General features: G+C 43.1%; 1 protein-coding gene across 1 annotated transcript; it reads left to right on the top strand.

Moving 5' to 3' along the window:
- Positions 1-969: 969 nt before the first annotated feature.
- LOC121164648 (zinc finger protein 717-like) lies at positions 970-26,584 on the top strand. Its single transcript, XM_040992760.1, has 6 exons — positions 970-1,414; positions 2,221-2,280; positions 14,995-15,121; positions 15,355-15,447; positions 18,347-18,573; positions 26,280-26,584. The coding sequence occupies exons 1-6, from the start codon at positions 1,196-1,198 to the stop codon at positions 26,448-26,450; spliced, it is 897 nt and encodes a 298-aa protein (XP_040848694.1). The 5' UTR covers positions 970-1,195; the 3' UTR covers positions 26,451-26,584.
- The last annotated feature ends 1,317 nt before the right edge of the window (positions 26,585-27,901 follow it).

Raw genomic sequence — 27,901 nt, 5'->3', positions numbered from 1 at the left:
ATTTTATAATTTTTCTTTTATACATTTGTTTTTCCCTCATGACAAGTGTTAGGTTCACTGCTTGCCAAAATGTTAGATTCGCCGACCACCAGGGAAAGAATAACTCAGCCGAATATATGAAAAGAATCTAGATGGTCTTTATTTCAGGGAAGCACGGTCACAGGCTTCTCTTCCCGGTGCAGCAGACGGACAGATGTGAAGGAGTGAGCTGCAGAGGAAGAAGAGCCCGGAGGAGACAGGGAAGGGGCCTTTCTAAACTCTCCTTGACATGGAAGCCGAAACAGGGGTCGCCTCGGCCCTTGCTTGGTTGGGGGGATATGGGTTTGTGTCCCTCATTGGTGCAACAGTGGTGTCACAGCCTGAGGGGCCCCGCCAGAATTCTGCCATCTGTTCTGGGTTTGGTTGGAGGCAAACTCTGCCCTCCTCCGGTTACCGTGGTAGCCCTCAACAAGTATTTCTTAACAAGTATTTCTAAAAAAATTTTTTGTGCTTATTTTCTACATGTATATCTTCTTTGAAGTGTCTTTTCCTATTTTCACTTATTTTTATTGGTCTGTTTATCTTTTTATTGTTTTTAGGAGGAGGAGAAAACTATAAATCTTTGAAAAATAAGAAAATAGAGATATTTTAAAAGAAGAAAACTAGTGAGAGTTACCTATGCTACCCACGGTTAAGCTTCTTCATTCTTAACACCTTCCCCCACCCCCTTTTTTAAAAGGTTGACTCATTTTATTGGAAAGGATGGGAGAAACATATTTCCCATCCACTGGATCACTTCCCAAGTGGCTGCAACAGCCAGAGCTGAGCCGATCCGAAGCCAGGAGCCAGGAGCCTCTTCAGGGTCTCCCATGCAGACGCAGGGTTCCAAGGCTTTGGGGCTGTCCTCTGCTGCCTTCCCAGGCCACACGCAGGAAGCCGAAGCAGTGCCCACTTGGGATCACGGAGCGTGCAAGGCGAGGATTTAACCACTGGGCCATCGCGCCGGGCGCCTCACCTTTCTCTCAAAACCAGGAACCAGTACCAGGAATTCCCCTTGTCTCTCGGCAGACGTGTCACTCGCAGCCTCCAGGTAGCCGGAAGCCGAGCCCGCCAAGACGCCAGGGAAGAACAGAGGCTTTCGGGAAATGTAGTCTTGGGCTCCCAGGGCGTCGCCTGCGCAGACCCGGGGAAAGGTTTTTCCGAGTTCCTCTTGCGCATGTGCTGCCCCGCCCACCCCGCCTTCCTCCCGGAAGCTCCACGTGTGGTGGGGTCTTCGGGTCGTCCACGCGGGGTCCCGAGCGCCCGGCGCGAGAGCGGGTGCCGGGGTGCCGGGGTGCCGGGGTGCCGGGTGGAGCGGCGACGCCGGGGGCGACGGCGGGCCTGGGCGCGCCGCGCCAGCCGCAGGTCCCGGAGGCGGCCCGAGCTCCGGGGCGAGGTGGGTGTCGACAGGAGGCGCCCCGAGGGCGGGCGAGCCGCGCGGGCCTGGAGGCGGGCGAGCCCGGGACGCAGCTGCGCTTGGCCTGCAGGGGCTTCCCCCCGGCGCGGGCCGCCCGAGAATTGCTTCCCACGAAGTCGAGTTGTAAAGGAACTTAACTTGCTCTGCGCCTCAGCTGGGGGCCCATTTCTCAGAAGCAGTACTGACTGACGGCCCCTCAGAGTTGCTGTGACCGAGCGCGGGCTTCTGTTAACCGCGCTTCCTCTACTTAGCTGCAAAACAGGATGCGAGTTTACCTTTAAATTACAGCCTAAAACTGACTCGGGCGCTGTAGTTCCTTGGGTCGCCGAGTGAGCTGCAGTCTGCCTCCGGCTGTCTGTGGTGGCTCGAAATGAAAGTTCCATTTTCAGCGACCTCGGGTCTGTCATGAAGCAGTGTGTGAACGCGGGGTGCGTTGGAGCGGGAACAGTCCTCCGTGGCACATCTCTGCTGCTGGAAACGAGACCAGCTCTTCTTTATCACTTAAATTTTAGTGTGGTAGCGCAGTACATCTTACTACAATTAACAGTCACCCTTAGAATGTTAAATTATGTTCTTTTTACACTGTTTCGCAAATAAAGGTTTTCATTAACTTGATGATAACTTGTTTTTAATTATACCAAGTAATAAGGTTCAGGCGTGCCGTTTGCGGTCCTGCTCCTCCACAGGAGGCTTTGTGACCTTCGGTGATCTGGTTTGGCACAGTGGAATCTCAGGGTAGCTGGAGCGTTTCTCTCACTGTTCTGCCCATTCGCCTTCTCTTCCAGGTGTGTGATTCCAGGTTTTTCCACGTGTTTCTAAGAACAAAGAAAATGAACACATTTCCAGTAAGTTTGTTGTTTATCCCTCAGCCTATTTTACATTGTATTTCAGGAAATTTATGCGACTTCATTAATTAGAATGGATACATAAGAATAATTCAGCCTCAGAGAAACATACTTAAATAGGTCGGTTGATGTGATTATGAGACCTTGAAGCCATCTAAATGGAATGCCAAAGGTGTTTTTATCTTGTAGTAAATGGACACTCTGTTACATGATTCTGATTGGCTTAATTTGGAAAGCATGCTACTTCTCATGGGTGCTGGGATCTGGCAACAGGCCCTGGGTCACATGGACAGGTACACAGTGTCACTCCTCTGCAGGGAGGGACTTGGTGCACAGCCAGTTTATTAAAGACTGAGGGTCGGGGGGAGTCAACCAGCAGACAGTGTGTTCTTCTGGCATGCTACTAATAAATAAACAACCTGTGCATGAAAGAAGCTAGGAAAAATGTTTCGCTTTGATCTGTTACCAAAGCTTGAGAGTCAGGGAATTCCTGTGCCAGCCAGTGGGCTTTTGAGTTGCAGCTGCTGCAGGACCTTTATCGTGAGTTCCTGGAGCTTTCTCACAAGAATACAGCTGGTTACAGCTTTATTCCAGCGAGAGTCCCAATTGTCCTCCAACACTTAGCTTAATTATTTAAGATTTCATCAATAAATCATGGGTAGATCAAATACTTTTTTCTTGTCCCTGCTGCACTTAAATCTTCCACTGTATTTAAAACTACTTTCTAGTTTTTTAGGAGAAAAAAACTTTTTTCTGATTATTCTATGTCATGGCTTCTTAATGGCTTCTTTTCCTTGCCTGAATTTCTTCACTTTTTTCTCTCATACATGGTTTGTTCAAGCGCCCTGTTTCTGTGTTCTGCCCAGCGTGTCCCACTGTCTAGGTCTCCTTGAATGCCCTCTGAGGTCTGCCATGTCCATTTATTTCCCTTGCTTTTAGATTAATGTCAGCTCCTTGTCGGATGTTGCTTTGTTACCTGAGGTGCAAAAGGCACCTCAGCTCAGCAGTTGGGAAAATGAAAGGGTAACCCCTTGTGCTTCCCTTAGGTGCCTTAGGTGTTCTACCAACAAACTTTGGCCCAGACCACCAGACAGGCTGCGCTGGCCCCAGTTTTAAACTGACCTGTCATCCATTCCTGCTGTTATTCTTCATTTGTAAATTTTAATTCTACTGCCTATATGCATTGTGAAAAAATAAGAAGGATACTGAAAAACAGTACAGTAACTTTCTACACTGGATCTCAGTGAAAAGGCTGAGAGGTGATATCAGAAATGCAGTTTTGGCTCTGCAGAAGTTGATTCCCTGTGAAGCTGTGCTGCTGCCAGAAGTGTGGTGACGGCCTTAGGGATCCGTTGGGTACATGTGAAGAGTCGAGAGAAAGCTGTGCAGAGTAGAAACAGGAATCTGTTGCTTGTGTGTGTGTTGTGACAGCTGTGCCCGAGAGCGTGGGGCCAGGCAGGGTTTCGGGCCTCAGACGAGGAGCCTGAGGACTGCTCGCTTTTCACGTTCATGGAACTTCTGTCACTTCCTTGATAGACAGTGATCGAATACATTTTTATTAATGTTGCAGGCAAGTTTGCACACCCATAAAAGAACCCAGCATGACACAATGCTATACTTTTCGCAGCCCTCAGGAGTTTATGTACTAACTGCATTAACCAAGACCTGCCCCAGGTGTTCTCTAACTGAAACTTCTGTCCGTGACTGGGCAAGGAAAGCACATTTCCAGCTTTGCAAATGGGCACACCTTTAGCTGTGACACCAAAGTCTAGTCAGTCTTCTCAGTCCTGTGAAAGCAGGACAGCAGCTCAGCACAACTCGTTTGTGAGATTCCCAATAGTGATTGTTCTGAAAAGTTACTTTTGTGGGAATCTTGAGATTAAGAGAGCTTGGGCTGTTGGTGGCCATTTGGGGAGTGAATCAGTGAATAGAAGATCCCTCCCTCTCTTTGTCTCTTCTGTGTAAAAATCTGCCTTCCAAATTAAAAAGTAAATGCATCTTTAAACAGAGAGCTCCCATTTGCTCGTTTACTGTCCCTGAAAGTCTGCAGTGGTCCGCAGCTAAGCTGAAGCTGGGAGCACAGAATTTAATGTAGGTCTCCCAGGCATCAGTTACTTTAGTCATCACTACTGCCTTGTAGGGTTCACATGACCTGTATTCAAGGTCTCCCCTATGTCAGTGATTTTGTCTATAATTTGGACTAAGACAGAATTGTATATTTTAAACCTCTCCCCCCAAAAAATATGTTATCCCACTATTAAGGATTGTTTTCTGTAATTTCAGCAAATTTGTTTAATGAAAAGGGAACGATAGAGGTATACCTCAGTCATAGCTATGATTATGAGTTACAACTGGAGTTCATGGTTAAAAATAAACTGATAGGACCCAGTGCAATGGCCTGGTGGCTGAATCTTTGCCTTTCACACGCCGCGATCCCATGTGGGTGCCAGTCTCCGTCCAACTCCATGCTTGTGGCTTGGGAAAACAGTAGTCCCAAGCCTTGGGACTCTGTACCTGCATGGGAGACTCAGACAGGAAGCTCGGGCTCCTGGCTTCAGATTGGCTGGGCTCTGGCCATTGCAGCCACTTGCAAAGTGAACCAATGGGCGGAAGATCTTTCTCTGTCTCTCCTCCTCTGTGTAGACCTGCCTTTCAATAAAAGTAAGTCTTTGAAAATTAAAATAGTGAAAGTAAAAACTGATAAACTATCTGTAGCCTGGAATTGACCCTCAGTATATTCGCGTCACCTGCAGCATTTTCTGTCTTCTCAGATGGAACTTGGTTTTTGTCAGACTCTGTTTCCCTCTTTCACTTTACCATAGACTGTCATTAACTTGACTTCCTTCATCCACTGGAGGAGCTCATGGGTATAGAGTCACACAGAAGTTGTCCTTTTGGTACTTGCTTATTCATAGAGCAGATTGGCTTGTACATGTTTGAGTTGTCAAAATTTTCTTAAACTTTTAAACTCAGATTCCATTCTGGGTTGCTATTATTTGAATAAGAGTCTCCCCTGCAAAACTCAGGCTGGGTTTTAATTGCCATTGGGAGATAGTGAGACTGTAGTGTTTGGAGGAAACGTCCTGGAGGTGTGTAGGATTAGTTTATGAGACTGAATGTTGATGGCTTTCTGAGAGAGGACAGAGGTGACTCCTGAAGCCCCATTTTGGCTGGACCTTGCCAGCCAGAAGACCATGACCCTTAGACCAGAATTGTAAGCTGAAACACAGAATATGCCTCTTTTTTATAGTATTATGTTCTTAGCAATAAAAATGAAGAAAAAGTATAGCACTTGATTTGTTAATATTTTCGTGCTACCTTGGGTTACGTCCATGTTTTTATAGTGGATACTACTGTGAGCAAGCATGTGCAAATATCTGGTCACATCCTTGCTTTCACTCCTTTTGGGTGTTCTTCCCCCTCCCCCAAAGAGTGGAGTTGCTAGATCAGATGATAATTGATCTGTAACTTTTAATGAATTTCCATACTGTCTTCCACATTGGTTTCACCATTTGCCACTCAGATGAGCCGTGTATTACAGCTTTAATTTCTTCACATGTTTGCCAACACTTTGGCTTTATTTTTTCATAATGGGCATTACAGTGGGTGTAGATCATATTTTTCACTTGTATCTCCCTAATGACTGGTAATGCTGAGTATCATGTGTCTCTAGGCCATTTGTGATTTTTTTTTTAAGATTTTTTTTATTTTTATTGAATAATCAGATATTCAGAGAGAGAGGAAGATATTTATCCACTCATTCCCCAAGTGGCTGCAATGGCTGGAGCTGCAACGGTCTGAAACCAGTAGCTCTTCTGGGTCTCCCATGTGGGTGCAGGATCCCAAGGCTTTGAGCAGCCCTCGACTGCTTTCCAAGGCCACAAGCAGGGAGCTGGATGGGAAGTGGAGCTGCCTGGATTAGAACTGGAGTCCACATGGGATCCCAGTGCATGCAAGGTGAGGACTTTTAGTCACTAGTACCGCGCTGGGCCCATTTATGTGTTTTTTAATGTCCTCACGTGTCCAAGGTAGGGATGTAGCTGCTGGACCCCAGGAAATGCCTTTCTCACTGTTCTGGAAACTGAGTCGTGCAGGATTGGTTTCCTCCAAGGCCTTTCTGTTTTGAAGACTGCCAGGTTCTTGCCATATCCTCACACAGCCTTCTCCATCCCTGGTGTGTCTCTTAAAATGACACAATTTTAGTGGATTAGGATGGATTACATGACCTTAATTAACCCCAGATGGAATCTTAGAAATGAAATAGCAGCATGGCAAATAGCACGCTGTCAGTGCTATGAAGGCAACACTTAAGCCTGACGCAGCAGCTCCTGTGTGAGTGATGATGGTCTTAAGGTTTCCATAACAGTAAACGGATCATGTCAGGATGATGTCACAGCAATACACATGCATGTGCTTAAAGACAAAGCTCCAAACAGCATAAAATAAGAACACACAAGTAAATGGGAAACTTATTTTTAAAAATGCAATTACATTTGGACACTTTTTTTAGTCAGAATACAAAGAAAGTATACTGACGTGACCTGCTGAGCCATAAAAGTGAAATTTTGCACCAAGTTCTTGTATTACAATGGAAAAAAGGAAGAAAAATTAAATCCATAAGAGTGTCAAATATTTAGAGGTTAAATAACACAGTTCAAAATCTGTTTACTATCCGACAGTGATGGGCTTGGTGCGTGGAGCAAGTAATACACGTGGACACTGACTGATGGTTAGTACCTGAAGTCTTATTAACAGCATCAGACTTTTTATGCACAAATAGTTTAGTAGGCATCGTGTAGGAAGGTTTTAGGAATTATGTTTCAACAGCAAGAGGGAGTCTCCTTTCTTGATCTGCTAGTTCCTTTTCCCTATTCTCATTCAAATGACATCTCATGCAAATGATATCCAATCAATTGTCCTACAGATACCGCTCTGTGAGTATGTGCACAGAGCAGGGGGGATACCATAGCAGAGCAAGAGGATAAAAGGAGTCCTGTATTCCTGGTCTCAGTGAGACGCCAGAGGCCTCCCTAGTACTTTTGCTACAGAAGCAGTGGACACTTCATCGGGGATTGTCAGAAAGGACACCCAGGTCCATGTCCCAACTGCCAAGGAGATTACTGGAAATTTGCCTGCCCTAGAAGAATGAGAACTCTGGGGTGAGTTATTTCCTATTGGATTTTCCACATGGGACTTAAGCATCCCAGGACGCTCCTCACACCAGGAGCCCCTGATAGTTCTCAGAATGCTGGACACAGAAGAGCAGCTTTCTCTGTCCTTAGCTCTAGCTTTGGCACCCTAAAGAGGTTGTCAAGGTGTTCTTGGGCCCCACTTCAGGTCTTTTTAGTTTTTCCTAATGTCCAAGGCAGTTAATCTGCTATCTGTAAATCACCTTATATTTTAACAGATTATACTTTTTCCCTCAAACATTCTAAGAAGTTGGAGGATTTCTGTGCACCCTTCACGTGTCATGGAACAAAAAGAATGTTAGTTTAGTAATCCTCATTTATGAACATTCTTATCTGCAAGTTAATTAAAAATAAACCAGGGTTTTCCATTATTTGAGACAGATCCATTGGGGATTCCATTTTCTCCAGGGGCAGGGTAGTATTCAAGGGAGTTGCCACACTTCTGAGGCCGGGTGAGCCATAGGGGAAACCTATAGTTTTTCGGAGGAGCTTTCAGGAAATTCTCAAGAGATAAGAGCATAACCCTTACCATGGGTTACTAGTGTTCCAGAAAACCATTCAGTTGTTTCCAGATAGGGATTTGTAAAGCCTTATCAGAGAATGTAGAAAAATGTTTGTCAACAGGAATATTAAAGTCTCCTTGAGGCAAATTTAAAAATTAAGTGTAAAAGTGTTTAAAGATGGTCCCGTCATGGTGGCCTAGCAACTAAAGTCCTCACCTTGACTGTGCCAGGATCCCATATGGGTGCCAATTCTAGTCCCGGCACACGCACTTCCCATCCAGCTCCCTGCTTGTGGCCTGGGAAGGCAGTCAAGGACAGCCCAAAGTCTTTGGGACCCTGCATCCACGTGGGAGACCTGGAGGAGGTTTCTGGCTCCTGTCTTTGGATTGGCACTGCATCGGCTGTTGCAGTCACTTGGGGAGTGAATCATCAGATGGAAGATCTTCCTCTCTGTCTCTCCTCTCTATGTCTGGCTTTGCAATAAAAATAAATCTTGGCTCTTGGCTTTGGATCAGCTCAGCTCTGGCCAGTGAGGTCATTCAGAGAGTAAACCACCAAGTGAAAGAGCTTCCTCTCTGTGTTTCCTTCTTTCTGTAAATCTCCTTTTCCAATAAAAATAAGTATTACAAAATTTTTTAAAGAAATGAAATTTCATCATGTCACTGTCTTCATTATGTTAGAGCAGTCTAGTGAATCTGTATACTTTTTAAATTTTTCATTAGTTGTCACATTATATGAGTTTTTTATTAACCTGTCAAGGAATTTGTAATGTGAACCTTCAATTTATTAAAATATACTATGAACTTACAATTGATTTCAATATAGAGTGGTATTGCACTGCTTTACATAAAGTAAATGATCATTTCAAAAGAATGATTCTACTTATGATCCCTATTCTTTGCAGTATTGTTTCTGTATGTACTGAGCTGACGTGTATCTTGATCCTCCCACATGGCATAATTCTGCCTTTGAACAGTCATAGCTATTTAGAAGAAATTGAGCACATCGAATGTATAACCTTTTATCCAGATGTTGACGTTTTTGGAGTCTTGACTCATTTGTGGATAGCTTGGGTAGCATCTGGCATCGTTTTCTTTCAACCTGAAAAACTGCTTTTTGTACCCTTAAAGTATACATCTCCCGGTCATTTGTTGTCTTTTCTTCTGAAAAGTTTTTCTTACCTTGTTTTTTGGGGGTATTTCCATTGGACGTGGAATCATTAATTGAAGAAAATTTTCTCTCTATGCTTTGATTTCTGTTTAAATCAGCCATCATCATGTGTTGTCCCTCAGTGTGGCATGGGGTTTTTTCCCCACCTCACTGTTTTAAAATCTCTTTGAATTGTTTTGTGATTTGCCTTGAGTGCTTTGTATTTATCCTGAGTTGAAAATGTAAATCTAAATTGATGTCTTTCACCAATTTTGGGAAGGTTTTGCCTTTATTTTTCTAAAAAAAATCTGTTTCTTTTTCCTTCTATAAGTCCAATTATATGTGTGAAAGCATGTCAAGAAGTTTGTGGAGAGTAGAATTAGAAGGTAAGTTTATTTTGGATCAAAAAGTGAGGGGTCTTTGAACATGATGGGAAAATGTACTGTGGAAAAATATATTTCAAGTTTGTTTTTGCATCAAGATAAACATCTTTTACTAATTTGAGAGAGAGAGAGCTCCCATCTGCTGACATACTACCCAGATTTGTGCAATGACAAGGAGTTTACATAGGACCCAGGGGCAGGATGCCCAAGGACCCCAGATCTCATACATTCTCAGCAGACAGAGTGCTAGCAGGAAACAGACTTCCTGCTTCGGACTGTGGCTGCCTTGCTGGCCAGTTGTGGCTGGAGACATGCAGCACCTCACTGTGTCTCCTTCATCATTAGTTGTTTGTGGTCAAGCATATATGAGTGTGAACAGTGCTTTGCTGTGCCCCTTCCTCATTTCATTTGCTCATCAGTATCAGTTCCTGAAAAACATTTTTACTTCCTTGATGCCATTAGATCTGTAATTGTTATTTAATTTCCTTGTATCCTTTGTTTAAAGGGGCTTTGTGTGGTTGTCTGGGTGATAAATGACCTGCCTAGTTTATACATACCCTGTTAAGTTCAATAAAGCGTGTGTTCATTCGCTTGATTTTGTGTGCTCTGTGTGCGGATTCTTAGTGCGGTTGTTACACCTCGGGTCCAGGTCCCCATAGAAGGACCCCCATAATAGCAATCTTTAGTTTTTCTTTTTGTTTCTTTTTCAAGCTGCTGTTAATTCATAAGGAAAGTTTCATTTTAGCTTCTGTATTTTTATATTATTATTGATTACTTTTCATCAGAAAGGCACATTTACAGTGAGAAGGAGAGACAGAAAGATCTTCTGGTTCCCTCCCCAGATGGCTGCAACAGCTGATCTGAAGCCAGGACCCTTCTCTGGATCACAGGTTACAGGGTCCCAAGGCTTTAGGCCATCCTCTGCTGCTTTTCCAGGCCAGAAGCAGTGAGCTGGATGAGAAGTAGAGTAGCCAGGACAGGAGCCAGCACCCATATGGGGTTGCCAACACTTGGAGGTGGAGGATTAACCAATTGGGCCAACGCACTGGCCCCAGTTTCTGTATATTATAGCTCTTGAATTTCAGTTGTGCTTTTTTTCTAGTATACTTCCCTGCTAAAGATCTTGATCTGTGGCACATTATACAAGTATGTGTTTATTTGAGAAGCATGGAGACAGAGAGGAACTTCCATTCCCTGGTTCACTCCCCGAGCGCCTATAAAGGCCTGAGATGGGCTGAACCAAAACTGAGAGCCAAGAATTCAGTCTGGGTTCCTAACACTGTGTGGGTTATCACTGCTGTCTCCCAGGGTCCCTATTAGCAGGAAACTGGAGCCAGGTGTTATCCTAGAATTCCAGTGTAGGAACCCAGGCATCTTAACCATGTCTGGGCTACTAGGCTAAATACCCCACTCTAGCATGTTAAATTTATATATTGTTTGTAGTACTTGAAAATTAGAGCTTAACCATTATCTGCTATGTATAACATCTGGTTTTAACTTGGCTTATTAAAAATAATTTTTTTCCCTTCTTGAGTTATAGGTCACCTCTTTTGGATGCTTTTATATACACACATACACATACATACATTTATTTATTTGAAAAGCAGCGTGTGTATGTGAGAGAGAGAGGGAGAAAGAGACAGAGAAATCTTCTACTTGCCTCTTCTCTCCCCAGACGTTAATGGTCTTAATGCCCAAGGCTGGGCCAGGCCAGATCCAAAAGCCTGGAACTCCACCTGAATATTCTGTATCAGTGGCAGGGGTCCAAGTGCTTGACCACCCTCTGCTGTCTTCCAAACATGAGCAGGGTTAGGGTTAGGTGGAAAATGGATGCAGCAGCAGCAACTCCAATATAGAGTGCTGGCATTCCAGTGTTAGCTAAGCTCACCACACTAGCATGTCCCTCCATGTCTTTACATTTGTACTAATTGGGAATTTTCTCTTGAGTGCTATAAATTTCATGTTGCAGAGGTTGTGAATAGGATTCTGTGGCTTCTTGACTGGCACTGTGGTATAACAGGCAAGCCTCCACCTGTGGCATCAGTCCCCTATATATGACATTGGTTGAAGTCCCAGCTGCTCTACTTTTGATCCAGCTCCTTGGACCTGGAAAGGCAGTGAAGGATGGCCCAAGTCCCTGGGCCCCTGAACTTACGTGGAAGACCTAGAAAAAACCCCCAGGCTTCTGGCCTCAGATTGGCTCCGTTCAGCTCCAGCTTTTGCAGCCATTTGGGGAGGGAACCAGCAGATGGAAGAGTTGTGTTTCTCCTTTTCTCTCTGACTTTGCCTTTCAAATAAAATAAGTAGGTTTTTAATACATGATTAAATTTATATAATATAAAACATGTGATTTATTTTTCTATATGATATAGAAAAGGTTTATATAATATAAAATATAGTTTTATGTATTTTTTGATATATATACACACATACACACACAGTCTTCCATTGGAGTTACACAAAATAAAAGTAGGCAGTTTGGGCCTGTGTGCCACATTTAGCCGACTTCCTCTCTTTACATGGCCCTTGATCTCCATCACTAGTTTATTAGTTAGAACTAATTACTCTGCTACCTATTACAAGTTTATATCAGCAAAACTGCAGTCCTTTTCAGCAGTACCAAATCAGAATAACAAGAATAAGGGTTGAGGATAAAGGAAAGAAAAAGCTGTTTTAGTCTAACAATAGAAGAGAAAACAGCCAACTTTCCTCCTGAGGGCAGCTCTGCTTTTCAAGGAACCTGGAGGGTAGCTAGGGATGGAGATCAGGACTAAACAGCCAGTCTCCAAAATTACCTGCAAGTCCATTAACAGGATATTTTTTGTTGTTGCTGCTTGCTGATTTTGTTCTTGTTTTAAACATTTATTCTTTTTATTGGAAAGTTAGATACACAGAGAGGAGAGACAGAGGAAGATCTTTTGTCTGCTAATTCACTCCCCAAGTGACTGTAGCAGCTAGAGTTGAGCCAGGAGCTTTTTAATTTTTATTTGAAAGCTTTACAGATGAGAGATGAAGAGAAAGCTGTTATATCTACTGGTTTACTCCCTAAATGGCTGCAGTGGCCAGAGTTGAATCAGTCCATAGCCAGGGCCATTGTTTGTTGCTTTCCCAGTCCACAAGCAGAGAGCTATATCCAAAAGTAGAGCAGCCAGACATGAACTTGTGTGTGTTTGGAGGTCTAGGGGCGTGGGGTGCTTTGGCTTTCAAGTGGAGGATTGGCTAGTTGAACCACTATGCCAATGCCAACTGGAATTTTATTTTTAATCTTGACCAGCATTGCAGTTGAAAATCCTGTTGAAGGAGAATTGATGGCTTGTTCTTAACATGGGTGGGGCATAATAGGATGTTCTGCATAGGTGAGTAGCTACAGAATATTTGGCTGGAATCTGTATTGTGTTAAAAGGTTCTAGTAGTTCGGTTAACTATAAGAATGTCTGGTTAATAAGGTCTGACATGCCTTCAGTCACCTCCACACATTTCATAGCTCATTGCACCTTGTTTACATTTGGAGACCTCGAAGTTTATGCTGAAGTGCATTAATTTCTTATGACAATTAAAGCATTTAAGAGTGTCTTCATACTCAAAATTTAGTTTACTACTATTAAATGATCCATTGAAATAGCTAAGAAATGAGCCACAAAGAACAGAGTTCAGCATGAGCTTCCATTTGTTTTCTGTGCACTCCTGTTACTGCCCGTGTCTGCCAGCAGTGACTGATGACACCCCTCTGGACACTGACGTCAGAATTTTGTCTCATCCTGTGTTTGGGTTTTCCATCTGAGTTTGGTCACATAGACACGGTGATCACATATAGCTGTCTTTAGTCTCTTGCACCTCCAAGGGTTGAGCTGATAGTGCCTAACTCAAGGACCCCAGCAGAAGTCACACTATGCATAGATTATCCATGGTATCCCAAGCCTTAAAGTGAATGAAGGTACTTCTGGCAGCTGAGACATTCCAAAAATTAAGAGATTACACCCCAGAGATGCACAAAGCTTATGATCGGTAGGATTACACTGGGTCTCTGGTTTATAGTTTTCATTGGCTATACAAAGTTTTTAGCTTTTGTAGGTTTTTTGAACCCACTTCTCACTGAAGTCTACATTTACATGTGTGTCATGTCTCTTGATACCCCCCCCCCCCACAGCTCATAGGCTCTCATTTGCTTTCAGTTGAGATCCTGTGTTAAAGTCTTACCCTCAGCTAGATGAGAATAGATGAAATCTCATTTGCTTCATCACTTAAAACTTAAAAGCCCGAGTGTTTATGTGTATATACAGAGCGAGATCTGTTCACTGGTTCATGTTCCAAATGTCTTCAACAATAGGGTAGGCCAGCAAAAACTAGGAGCCCAGAACTCTGTCCAGGTCCCTGTGTGGGTGGCAGGTATCCAAGCATGGCAGCCATCGTCTGTTGCCTCCCAGGATGCATTGGTAAGAATCTGGACTGAGGCAGCAGAGCTGGGACTTGAATTGACTTCTTGATTTGGGATGTGAACATCCCAACAAGCAGCAGCTAGCCAGCTGCACCACAGTGGCTGCCCTACTTTGTGTCACTTCTTGACTTTGGATTTAACTTCCTGTCCCACAAATCTTCTAAACTGGCAAACAGCTATGTGTTAAGACCCTCAAATTGCCAACATTGTCATTCCATCTCCATGTGATGTCCAAAAGCTTGGCTAGATTTTCAGTCTGTGCTGTCTCTCAGGGAAAGTTTGGAAGCAATGAGCCCTTTTTAGGAAACTATTTCCAGTCAGTTAGGTAACCATTTTTGGTGCTTTGCAAAAAAGTAAAAGGAAAAAAAAATGGTAAGGATGGGTACAACAAGGAGTATATTTGGAGGTTAGAGCTGCTTAAATGATCAGGTTTGACTATTTCACACAGATTATGTTAAACTTTTTGACCTATCAAATGTATTAGGTAAAACAACCTATTGCATCGTTGTTGTAATTTTGAGTTTGTTTATATTTTTTTCAATAGCAGGGAATGAGCTGTAATCTTTTTACTTATTTTTCCCCCCATGGAGATGCTGATTGTTGCCTTATGCTTTGTTTTTTAATTAATTATTTATTTATTTATTTATTTAGGAGGCAGACTTACAGTGAGGCCTTGTACCGGCTGGCTTATTCCGCAGGTGGCACGAACAGCTGGAGTTGGGCTGGTCTGGAGCCTCAAACTTCCAAGTCTCTGTGGCTGAGGGGCTGTTCTCTCAAGATTTTATTGCTTTTCCCTTTTAGACAAGTCTACAGGATAGACCGGATTCTCTTTAAAACCAGGATTTTGTCATGAAATATGGATAGTTGTAGATATATAAATGGGAACTTTGTTATACTGTTTTGAGAACGTAAAAGGGAATGTAAAGGCAAGATACTTTGACTATGTCTCACCATTTAGGGCACAAAGTAAGCTTCATCTTATGTGAGACAAGTAGAAGGAATTCGCAATCTTGCTTTGTGGCCCAGAGCTGATGCCCTTGAAAATGCCATTGCAGGTCTTGGTGTCGTTTGAGGATGTGCTTGTGGGCTTCACGCAGGAGGAGTGGCAGTGCCTGAACAGCGTGCAGAGGACCCTGTACAGGGATGTGATGCTGGAGACCTACAGCAGCCTGCTCTCCTTGGGTGAGAGAAGCGCTCGGGATCTCTCAAGGGGAATGCTTCTTTGTGATATATACACAGACTTTGTGTAAGGGTTGATGTTCAGGTGTGAGATTCCATTCTATGGGGAATGTGTCAGTGCTGCAGAAAAATATCCAAGCTGGCCTTTTCATTCTACAGTTCTTGAAGCCACAGTTGTTCTTCACAAGACCTAACTTAGCAGTTTGGCAAAATTCTACATTATTTCCCATTCACAGGGTTCTGCATTACCAAACCTGAGGTTATTTTCAAGTTGGAGCAAGGAATAGAACCATGGACAGTAGAAGAAGCCTTAAACTGGAGCGTCTCAGGTCAGTCAGAGCACCCAAGGAGGGAAGGGATAGCTCCTCAGGAAAACCTTACTGGGCTGTCTTCACCAGTCCTCCAAAGGACAGCTCGTGAGTTATATGGCCTATAAGGAAGCTTGTTGGTGTGTCTGTTCATCTTCTTGGGCTTGGTTTGACTTGGTTTTATGTTGAATACAACTTCTTCTTTTTTTTTTAACCAAAATCAAACTCCTGGCTGCCTGCTCTTAAAGTTTTTTTCTTGCTTATGTATAGTCTATAAATTCTTTTTCTCCATTTTTATACTCTGTTTTTCCCCATATATTTATTAATATATTAATCTCTTCAGTGCTTGTTAATTGAGCATCTAATAGGCACTGGTCTTTTTATACTCACAGATATAATAAAACAAATGTGTTACCCTTTTTTTGTTGTTGTTAAAGATTTATTTACTTATTGGAATGTCAGATATACAGAGAGGAGGAGAGGCAGAGAGGAAGATCTTCCATCCAATGATTCACTCTCCAAGTGAGTGTAACGGCCGATGCTATGCCGATCCGAGGCCAGGATCCAGGAACTTCTTCCGGGTCTCCCACATGGGTGCAGGGTCCCAAGGCTTTGGGCCGTCTTTGACTGCTTTCCCAGGCCACAAGCAGGGAGCTGGATGGAAAGTGGAGCAGCTGGGATTAGAACTAACGACCATATGGGGTCCCGGCACATTCAAGGCGAGGACTTTAGTTGCTAGGCCACGCTGCCGAGCCTGACAAATGTGTTACCTTTTAAAAGGTTTTCAGTCTCTTCGATTGAAAAACACACATGAGATAGTGAAGTATGAACGATAGGGTTTAGATGAGAAAATGGAAAATGTGTTCTTATAAGAAGGGAAACCAGCTTTAGAAAGATCTTTTTACTTTGGGCTAGCTTAATTTTGAGACAACTGGGCCCGCCACGGTAGCCTAGTGGTTAAAGTCCTCACCTTGCACACGCTGGGATCCCATATGGTCTCCAGTTCTATTCCTGGCGGCCCCACTTTCCATCAGGCTCCCTGCTTGTGACCTGGGAAAGCAGTCCAGGACGGCCCAAAGCTTTGGGACCCTGCACCTGCGTGGGAGACCCAGAAGAGCTCCTGGCTCCTGGCTTCAGATTGGCTCAGCTCCAACCATTGCGGTCTCTTAGGGAGTGAACCATCAGATGGAAGATCCTCCTTTCTGTCTCCTCCTCTCTGTATATCTGCCTTTCCAATAAGAATAAATAAATCTTAAGAAAAGTGTTTTCTTGAGACAACAGTTTTCCAAAACTTGCTGAGTGATCTCCTAGAAAGTTTTTAGGAGGAGGAAAGACTTTAAGGACCAAACCTCCTCTATGATGATCTCAGTAGTCATGAAGCTTAGCAAGACATCCAGCATAACAGTGTGGAAAGCGATGGCCATAGGTTTGGGAAAGGACCAGGAGATGATGAGAGCTGAGGCCACGTGAACCAATAATTTCATGTTGAAGGGCTCAGGTATGTTTTGAAGTGAAATTGAGTTGACATTCTCCTGTTTTCCTTATCAGAGTCGTTCTAGAACAAACCACATAAAAAATGTACATACCACTTGATCTTTCATGAAACTTACAGAGGAGATGACTGAATTCAACATGGAAAACAAAACAGAGTTCTTCAGAAACAGTAAAGGGTCAAGCAGAAGTGTGTGCACCAGGAAATGTGGGGCAAATGCCAGGCTGTTGATCTTAGAAGCGAGGAAAATGTTTTTCTATAATGGAGTACACATACAAGTCTCGGTTATAGAGCCAAATCCTTGAGATCAACAGGAAGAAAAATTGTTCATGGTAGACTGTAAAGTTATTTTTTATTTTATTTTTAACTTTTATTTGCACAGACAGATAGGTATTCCATCTGCTGATTTACTCCTCAGTTGTCTGCAGAAGCCAGAGCTGGACCAGGTCGACGTCTAGAGCCAGAGACCCAAGTCCTTTCGCCATCACTTGCTGTCTCCTGTGTGCATTGTAGCAGGAAGGTGGACACTAGGCAATTCAGTGAGGGATTCAGGGGTCCCGAGTGGCTTCTTCACTGCTGAGCCAGTTACCCACCCTACCCTGTTAAGTTTGAAAGAATCAAAATGTGTCTACAATTTATTTAGCAATGTGTGAGAAGTGTCTTCAGGTGGTGTGGGAAAGAAAAGGTTATGTTAGAAATGCCTCATAGGTTCTTATGGCCATTGTCCTAGAAAGAGTAAAAATCATACAAACACAGGTGCCAATCCAATTCCTAAACCGTGCTGCTGCTTGTGGGACAAATGTCTCTCTCCTTACCTGTAAATCGCTCATCTGTGAACACTTAGCTATCCTCAAAACTGAAATTTTGGGTCAGTTTTTCATCACTCTAGGTTAAACTAATATTTTCAATGCCAGCATTCCAAATCAGAGCTCCAGTTTGAGTCCTGGCTACTGTACTTCAAATCAGTTCCCTGCTGATGTTCCTGGGTAAGCAGCAAAAGACTGCTGAATTACTTACCTCCCATGTGAGATGCTTGGATTGAGTTCCAGGCTTAGCCCCAGCCATTGTAGGCATGTGGATAATGAACTAGCACATAGAAGATCTTTCCTCACAGTCTCTGTCACTCCCTCCACCTTTCGAATAAATAAATCTTATTTTAAAAGGCTGAAAGGTCAGCAGAGAAACACAAATGCAATTATAACAGAAAACTAGATAACAAAGAATAGATGAATAGCTTTCAATGCTACAACAAGCAGTAGGCCAGTGTTTGACCAGAGAGAAACCATGTATTTATCATATCATAAATAAATAATTTTATTGACATTTCAAGATTTTTATGCAGAATAGAAACTGTCTTACTTTTGCATATACATTCCAGAAAAAAAATGTTTATGTATGGTTAATAATTTTTTTTTCCTCCCACTTCAGTTGCCAAGAAAATTGATGTAATTAAAGCCAGCAAGAAAAATCAAGATGGACATTTGAGGCAAGTTGTAACCACAGACAACATCTCATCAATTAAGGATAGAGTTGAATTAAGAAAAACCCTGAATTTAAGGCCAAATCATGTTGTAAAGAACAGAAGTTATCCAGGAATGATGCCTGAGGCATTTAATGTATATCAGAAGGGACTTCTCCCTAATGATCCTATAGAGGTGAGTGGTGCCCAGAGTTTAATAGCTAGGAAATCCCTCCAACATCTGGAGCACCAAAGTCAGTGTAACCAGATTCAGGCATTGCAGTGGGATTTTGGATGCAGTGGACAAGACGAAGCCTGCAAGAGGGTTCATGTGAAAGAGACTTCCTGTAGAAATAATCAACATGTGACAGCCTGCGATAAGTCAGTTCTCATTGCTGATGAGACAGCTCTAATAGGAAAACAAACTCTATGTAAAAAAGTTAACCTCTGTAAATGTCAGCTAACACATGAAAGAAAGAGCCCATATGAATGTGAATGTGGGAAAACATTTATGTATAAGTCATATTTCATTCGGCATCAGAAATCTCATGCAGGCAAGAAAGCATATGAAAGTCAACAGAGTACTCACCCAGGGAGAAAACTTCATGACTGTGGAAAAGCTGTCTGTTCAAAAGCAGCCCTCACAATTCATCAAGGATTTCGCACAAGAAAAAAATGTTACAAATGTAGCACATGTGGGATGGCCTTTTGTAAGAAGTTAACCCTCCGGAGGCACAGAGTAAGTCATATAGGAAGGAAGCTTTATGAATGTAGTGAATGTGGAAAAGGTTTTCACCAGAAGTCAGTGCTCACTTTTCATCAGAGAATTCATGCAGGGGAATTATGTTATAAATTTAATGAGTATGGAAAAGCCTGTTACCCAAAGTTACGCCCTGGGACACGTAAGAGGACCCATGCAGATGAGAAAATATATACATGTGAAGAATGTGGGAAAGGTTTTTTCCCTGAGTCAGCTCTGGTTGTACATCAGAGAACTCACAAAGAAGAAAAACCTTATGAGTGTGAAGATTGTGGGAAAATCTTTGATCTCCCATCAGTCCTTGCCATACATCAGAGAACTCACACTGGGGAAAAGCCTTTCAAATGTAGTGAGTGTGGAAGACTTTTTAGTAGGAAAGGTGACCTCAGAATTCATGAGAGGACTCACACAGGAGAAAAAGCTTATGAATGTAAAGCTTGTGGGAGACCTTTTTACCGGAAATCACACCTCATCGAACATCACAGAAGTCACACAGGGGAAAAACCCTACCAATGTAATGCATGTGGGAAAGCTTTTATTCGAAAGTCACATCTGAAAAGGCATCAGACAACTCAAACAGGAAAACCTTATGAATGTGATAAATGTGGAGAAACCTTTTGTCAAAAGTCACATTTTAAGACACATCAGAAAGTTCACACATCCAAGTATATTCATGAATGTGAAGAATGTGGGCAGCCCTATTCCAAGAGGTCACACCTCAAGAGGCATCAGGCTATTCACAGAAGAAAAGCTAAGAACAAAGCGAATAATGGAAACCTTCTGTTAATGTATAGTGAGCTGCAAGAAACTGCAGCAAAATCACACGAATGAGATGCTCTGCAAAGAAAGTGGGTAGACTTCCCAGTTGTCACAACTGTAGCAGGCACGAGGGAACTTTGCAAAGACCCTCTTGCATGGTGGAGCCTGGCGAAGTGTTCTTCATATTCTTTTGTTTTGCCATCCTTCTTTTACTGTGGCTGATGACATTTAAATGAACTGTGCTTTCACAGGTGAATTTTGGGGACAAGTAAACATCCAGTCCATAGTATTAACTTGTTTGAAACACTGTCATTTGCTAAGTTGCTATTTGGCGTGACTGTGTCCATTCCTTCCCACACACAGCTTTAATACAAATGAGCTATCTGATCACAGTTACATTCCACATCATGTGCCAGTTTTAATGCTGTACATCCAATCTTTTGTGTTCCGTTCCAGAGGAGGAGTGAGTCTGTGGTAAGCCCTGAGTATGCCTGCACTGGCAGGAGTCGCTGTGGATGAGGTAAAGAGTGGAGCCAGCAGAGTGTTCTGAGAGCCTGAATAGCAGTAGTTGTGTGGCTGATACTGTGCTTGTGTTTCTGTGTTCCTCGCTTACACTCTGTGGAGGTGGATTAATCCTGCTTAGAGTGCTGACTTGACTGAGTTCATGTGACCTGGATGGTTTCACTAAACTGTTTGCAAACCGTAAATATATAATTAAAAATATTTTATGTGGTGTGGGATGTCTTATCCTTTCTTAATTTAGTCCTTAATTTAGGTTTTGTTGACTGGATTTGCATTCAGTTTTAATTCTCACCAAGGTGACCTGGCCATTTCTAGGTAAGGCAGTGGCAAATGCTATAGTTGTGCCTGCTAATGGTCCACCATCTCTCTGTTATCTACTGCCTACTGGGTACAGCTCCACTGACCATGACCTGCAGATTCCAAATTTCCAAATATGTGTATTTTTATGGAAAAACGGCCAAAAAAAAAGTGCAGTCATTCCAGACAAGAACTTAATGTAAGTAGGGAAACACCTTTTTAGGGAGTGAGAGCGAAGTCTATCAATGAATGTGTCACTTTGATGGTAGTAAGTCAGTTTTTTTTTTTAAAGATTTATTTTTTTATTGGAAAGGTGAATATACAGAAAGGAGAGACAGAGAGGAAGATCTTCCGTCCGATGATTCACTCCCCAAGTGAGCACGACGGCCGATACTATGCCAATCCGAAGCCAGGAGCCTCTTCCGGGTCTCCCACGCGGGTGCAGGGTCCCAAAGCCTTGGGCCATCCTGGACTGCTTTCCCAGGCCACAGGCAGGGAGCTGAATGGGAAGCGGGTGTGCAAGGCGAGGACCTTAACCACTGCGCCATCGTGCCGGGCCCAGTAAGTTTTAAATATCTACTTCATAACTCGGTTTTATCATATGCAAAGTTAAAATTAATCAAAGGAGTAGACAAACCCACTATTAGTGGGAGTCCCTTAAAGCAAGTCAGTAACAAATTGAGAGGACTCGAGTATTTCCTGCAAGTAAAATATTCAACTTCAGAATGGACACTGTTGCCATATTGACTCCTAGGAGTGCCATTTCTTGGTGCACTTCATAAGCCAAACTTCAGCAGACACCAGTATTGACAAAAGGATGGCTCAGCAGCCAGTAATATTGCTCTGAACTGCCTCTTCTTTGGGCTCAGTGAAGAGGTTTATATAGTGACAGAAGGTGGAAATTTGGCTTTACATAATGGCCTTGCTATATAAGTGTGAAACTTTTTAGAGCTTTATTTATTTAAAGTCATAGTTAGAGGAAGACATACAGAGGTATCTTCTGTCCATTGGTTCACTCCCCTGATGGCCACAACAGCAGGTGCTGGACCGGGCTGAAACCAGGGGCTTTCTCTGGGTTTTCTGCATGGGACCCAAATACTTGAACCATCTTCCACTGCTTTTCCCAGGCCACTAACATGGAGCTGGTTAAGAAGAGCAGCCAGAACATGAAATTGCTACCCATGTGGGATGATTGCTTCATAGATGGCAGCTCAGAAAGTGAAACTCCTACATCCCACATGGAGGCAAGAACCCAGTTACTTGAGCCAACTCCTCTGTTCCCAGGATTCTGCGTCAAAAAGGAGATGCAGTCAGGAATTGACCAGGGAGTCATATGCCTTAGCTTGTAACTTCCCAAGTTTCTGAACGTTTATGATTTGAAAGGCAGAAAAACGGCTCCTCGCATGGTTTAACAAATGTCCACAACACTTGATGATTGTCCAGGTCAACCCAGGAAACTGGGTTGCTAGGGACTGAAGTACCTGAGCCGTTAACAGCTGGACTGTCCCTGCCTGAGTGGGCTGGATTGCAGCACTTTGTTGTGGGATGCAAAGTAAGCATTGTGCTAGACATTTCTAGCACATTTCTAGTTCATGTCCACATGAACTTTATGAAATAGCCACATTTAATGTATATTCTACATTTGCAACAAATTTCATTTTACTTTTTTTTTATACTCTTAGTTACTTAGGGTACAAAGGGTCAAAGGCTACAGGAAAGTGGATAATACCATTGTTTTCACACTAATATTCTTTTTTTTCCCTGTATCTGGCATCAGGGGAGAAATACAGGGAAAAGCCCCACCCAGCCTCCCTTCCATCCCAGGTCCCCAATGTGAGGTGCACTCAAGTAGTTTTGATAGTTCAGAAGTTCTGAATTACTGCCAATCTCGCAGTTCCAAGCATGATGAAATCTCTTCAGAATCTACTGGCTGGCATAGTCCCTTCATGGTTGGAAACTTGCTTTTAAGTATTATTTATCCAAGCAACAAAAATACCAAGAACCAAATATGTCAGAGGTATAATGTTAGCTATTTTTAACCTACTCCTATTGGAGTGAGCAGGTAAGAGTAATTTGTGTTGCTTAGACAAACTTAATACCTAGAGTGTTCTTTTAAGCTTAATAGAAGAGTAATGACTTGGAATAAAACCAGAATGGAATGGAGACAAGGTCTCATCAGTTTTAGCTTCTCTAGACATTTTGCATTGGGACAAAGTTGCTCCCACTACAGGAGTCTATTTTGCACTCGGTTTTCTCACATATGCATATTAAAGTAAATTACTGAAGGGGTGAAAATAGCGAAATCACCTGTGATCACAGTGAATGGCAACTGCATCCTCTGGTGACATCAGCAGTTCTGTGAAAGGAACAGCTGCTCTTCTGATACCTGCGGAGGGGACATCACCCACTTGAGGGAACCTTCTCTAATACAGCAGCCACTTATTCCCACAAATCTGCCTCCACTAGTGACCTGAGTTCTGCCAGGTCCTCAACTTCTGGCCAATGCCCAGTGGACCTAAGCATGCACTGAGGCCCCTGGCCCCTGAGATATCCCATGTTTGGTCTCCTACATTGTATCAAGGCCCAGGTCAAAGCCCCCTTCTCCAAATTGGCCCCCTAACTTGCTTTGGAAACAACATGAGTCCCCTTGGGAACTGACACCCACATGGTAGGCAGGGACTGCCAGATCTCCAGGAATCTACTAAACCCACAGGGCTCCTGGCAGTGCTGAGAGGGGCCACAGCATCCATTCTCAGAAGCTTCATTTGCAGATGACATGGCTATGCAACTCCATACCAATCTAGTCCAAGGGAACTCTGTACATCTTCCCATGGCGCTGCTCACTGGGTGCTTGGGACATGGAAGTCACAGGTTAGGGTTAGGTCTATGGGTGATGGTCAGGGTGTAGGGTAGGATTAGGGGTCAAGGATTAGGGTTATGGTACCTTCAGTTCCACTCCTACATTGGTTACAATGATCAGGTTTGATATACAGTTTGTGCCAGGGAATTCAAGGAGAACTAGCGAGGCACCCAGTTCAAAGCACCATTGGTGTCAGATAATGATAGGGAGCACTACTTTGATTTAGGATAATTGGCTAACTAGAGCACAGTTGTTCACCATACACCTGAGAAGTACAAAGGCACATCCAAGGACTCACTGAAGGCAAGAGCACACTTGAGGAGAGACCCTCTGCCTCCTCTTTCCTGGAACTTCTTAACAGGGTCTCACAGACCTATGCTGTCCCAGCTATCCTGTTTTATGTATTGTGACAATGTGTTACTTTAGTTAGTGAAGATTTGCATGAAGCATTCCTACTGGCACATAGGACATGGAGGGAAAATCTAGGAGAATTGAAAAGGGAAATACACTGTATGGGTTTCAGCTTCTCAGGATTTCCCTCTTTAAACAGGGGTGCTACAGGTTTCCCCACTCCCATCCTAGGACCCCCACGTATCTCATATTTTCTTCCCTACAGGTCAGAACCAGTGTTACTCCAACAGTGAGTTCAGCATTAAACAGGGGCATTGGCCACACACCCCCCATCACATGTAAACATTTGTCCTGTATTACATGTCTGCCTGGGAAGCTTGAAATGGAGTGTCAGCCCCCTAGGGAAAGCCTCTCTAGAGTGTCAACCTCCCAGACCTGCCACAGGGACCTGGTCCCTACCCAGCATGGCTTTGCTTCTGTGCTCCCCCTGAAGTCACATCCCTCCTTGCCCATTCTCCTATACATACCTGTCAAAACCCAGGGAAACCTTCACATAGCCCTTCTGCCAGACTCAGCCTCAGAGTGCTTTTCTCAGCAATCTCAGCCAGTGTGAGGCACTGGCCACCCACTCCTGTGTCCTAGTCATGGTGATATTTCATGACTTCAACCAGGTTGGGACACTCAGTCACTGCCCACCCAAGGAAACAGTTGAGGGTTCAGACATCCTTGTCGTGGGCATTTGCAGCAGGAAAAGTGGCAGCCAGATGCTACTGCCCTTTTGTTCACCAGGGGTTGCTTCATTCTCCTCCAGGGGCATCCTTGATGCCTCTTCCACCCACAATGCACCTGTGGATTGTCCAGCTACTGATGTCCCACCTGCCACAAGACATCTAAATGCTGATGTCTCCTCCATGGAGGTCCTCACCAGGAGTGGTACGGTAGCAGCATCCCTGGATCCCTCATTCCCCCAACCACCACCCCCACACCACAGAACAGCATAAGTTGCTCAGGGAAGAAACTGGGGAGGTGTGGGGTGCATAGTGGCCCAGCAGGTCAAGCTGCAACCTGCCAGGCTGCCACCCCGTGTGGGTGCTGAGTCTTTTCCCAGTTGCTTCACCTCCTGTCCAGCTCACTGCTGATACTGCTGGGAAAGCAGCACAGGATGGTCTAGGGCCTTGGCCCATGCACTCATGTGAGACCACAAGAGGCTGTTGTGGTCTTTTGGAAAGTGAACCAACAGATGAAGAAAGATTTCTCTCCCTATCTGTTACTCTGTGGTTCAAATCAATAAATTAAAAAGAAAAAAGGACACCAACTGTAGGCAACAGCCCAGGTTGCACTGTACCTAGGTAAGTGCTGGTGGGTATTCTGGGCTCAGTTAATGCCAACTTAAAAAAAAAAAAAAAGATTTATTTTTATTGGAAAGGCAGATTTACAGAGAAGGAGAGACAGAGAAAGATCTTCCATCAGCTGGTTAACTCCCCAAATGGCTACAATAGTCAGAACTGAGCCAACCGAAGCCAGGAACCGGGAGCATCTTTTAGGTCTCCCACAAAGGTGCAGGGTACCAAGGCCTTGGGACATTATCCACTGTTTTCCAGGCTGCAAGCAAGATGCTAGAAGGGAAGTGGAGCTGCCAGTTTAGAGGTTAGGTGTTAGGGGTAAAGGTCAGGGTTAGGGTTAGGGTCAGGGTCTTATTATTTTGAAGAAATAGCAAAAATAGGGCTTTCTCAATATTCACAGTGGAAATTGTGGAGAAGGGATATGACTAAGGAAAAATTGCAATCCTTAGAAGCATCGGGTCAACAACTCACTGGAGGGGAGCAATTGACTTATGATATGTTGGTTAGAGATGGAGAGTGGATTACTACAGAACAACAGATAGAGCTACCTCAACCTGCACTCACCCATCTATGAGACATAGCATGTGGGCATGGGAGAAAATCGAAACTGGTTCTGAATTTGCAAGCAGTTGTACAAAAGTCATCCAAGGAGCCAGAGAATGTTATGCTGATTTTGTAAGACGTTTGACAGTCTCCATAGAAAAACAAGTTGGGGAGAAGGTGCTAGGAAATTGTTATTAAAGCAACTGGTTTTTGATAATGCAAAAGAGGACTGTGCGACTGTTATTGGTCCTATAAAAGAAAGAGGATCTTCTGGGTTACCTGAAAGCCTGTGGCAACATAGGGACACTTAAACACCATGCCTACCTAGCAGCACTTGAAACTTTTGCCATTCAAAAGCAAATGAATGCTAAATGTTTTAATTGTGGCAAGTCAGGACAGCTTAGAAAAAATTGCTTCCTTCAACTCAAAAATACCATGCTAATACTTCTAATGGTCACTCCCCTAAGTGCCAGAGGCCGACACTGGAAAAAAAGAATGTAAATCTAAATCTGATCATGATGGCAGAAGCCTGTGGCCAGAAGACTCCTGGAAGGTCCAGCCCCAGATCCCAAATTCAGAGGGTTACAAAACAGGAATATCCTATTCAATTTGTGTCTGTGGAGAAGCTACAAACTTAAAACTGCGACTGTCTCAATGCCCCACCTGTGCTCGTCACCCTGCAAGTATAAATCCTGGAGGATGAAATTCTAATCAATTGTGGTGAGTGCATGTTATTCATATAGCACTTATTCCTATACAGCAGTGCTTAACTATATATGCTAATTTTTAAGTACAAGTTTTTATATTAAGTTAATCTTTATGTTCGCTATCTCATTAAGTCCTCATTGTTTAAAATTAACAAAAGTGATGTTCTTGCTTTAAGGAGTATGTGGGTGACAGCATTATATCATTATAAGGTGAATGTTTGCTGTTTTGTGTGCTAATGTACCCAGGTTGTAACTGCATGCCTTGTGAAATATTTTGTATTGCTGAGAAAATTGGAATACAGGCCTTCAGTTCAACAGCTAGATTTCAAAGTAATGACCACTTTCTCTCATGAGGTTTTGATTCTGTTGCCTGGACACCCACATTTTAAATATCTTTATAGAATGAGAAAAAAGAAAAAGTCAAGGAAGAAAGAACAATTTGGCAGAATTTGTTCTCTGGGCTTGTGAATTCTACCTTGGAAGGTCTATTGTTGTGATAAATGTTTGGTTAGCTGACTTTATCTGCATATCCATGGCAAATTTTGGGAACTTGCAATTCAAAGAAGATACTAGGCTTTTGTAAATCTTGAGGGGTTTTTGGGGAACATTTTCAAAAATGTAAAATTTTATCCTACATAATTCGGTATAGAATTGAACTCTAACACACTATTAGATTATTTCAAGGTATAAGTTAAATTAATGTGATATTCGTTGTCTACAATGTGTTTCCATATATTAAAGTAATCCTTGTGTTTTCAGCCGGTTATCAAATTTCTCACTACCTTTAATTGGTCAAGGTTTTGTATTTGTTTTTAAGATATTTGAGTGATGATCTCACATCAATAACCAATTGTAATCTATAATGTGTTATGCTAACTTCAACAACAAAAATCTTGTTTCAGATATTTTTAGCTATCCTTGAATAAGCATCCAAGAATTCAAAGGTTTTGAATTCTGGGTTTCCCTTGGTGTTCTTATGAGGCCTCAAGAATGGCTGTGGGTCTATCTCCCACTTTGTGGAGACAGTTGACTGATGGGAGTATGTTAAGATTGTTGCCAAATGCCAAACAGAGTAAAATTTTGTCATGTTGTATACATCCATGGAGTTGTGAAGATTTAAACTTTAGTTTGCGTGCTTTTAATGATTTAGCTCTCTAGCTGTGATCTGGTTGTTCGTTACATATTCTTAGGGTAGTTATATCACTGGGAAGACTGAAATTCACATTTTCAGCTTGATGCAGGGATTGCATAGTGGTGATCAATGTTTTTCTCTCAGTGTCTTGGTTCGAGGTTTTTGACTTAATGGCTTTTCACTTACTGGTTTCTGGTGAACACTACTACGACTAAGCTTGGTTGAAAACAATCATTTTTAAGTCGCCAAA

The sequence above is a fragment of the Ochotona curzoniae genome, unplaced genomic scaffold (assembly GCF_017591425.1).
Source record: "Ochotona curzoniae isolate NIBS_2020 unplaced genomic scaffold, NIBS_Ocur_1.0 contig_883, whole genome shotgun sequence".
In the NCBI taxonomy this organism is placed as follows: domain Eukaryota; kingdom Metazoa; phylum Chordata; class Mammalia; order Lagomorpha; family Ochotonidae; genus Ochotona; species Ochotona curzoniae.
Note: the sequence above shows the minus strand (reverse complement) of the source record. Positions and strands in the feature narration are given on the sequence as shown.

Excerpts from the sequence above, each read along its gene's own strand:
- LOC121164648 (XM_040992760.1), top strand. The coding sequence starts at position 1,196 with ATGTGCTGCCCCGCCCACCCCGCCTTCCTCCCGGAAGCTCCACGTGTG. Across the intron at positions 1,415-2,220 it reads GGCCCGAGCTCCGGGGCGAG|GTGTGTGATTCCAGGTTTTT; the intron begins GTGGGTGTCGAC and ends CTTCTCTTCCAG. Across the intron at positions 15,448-18,346 it reads CTTAAACTGGAGCGTCTCAG|TTGCCAAGAAAATTGATGTA; the intron begins GTCAGTCAGAGC and ends CTCCCACTTCAG.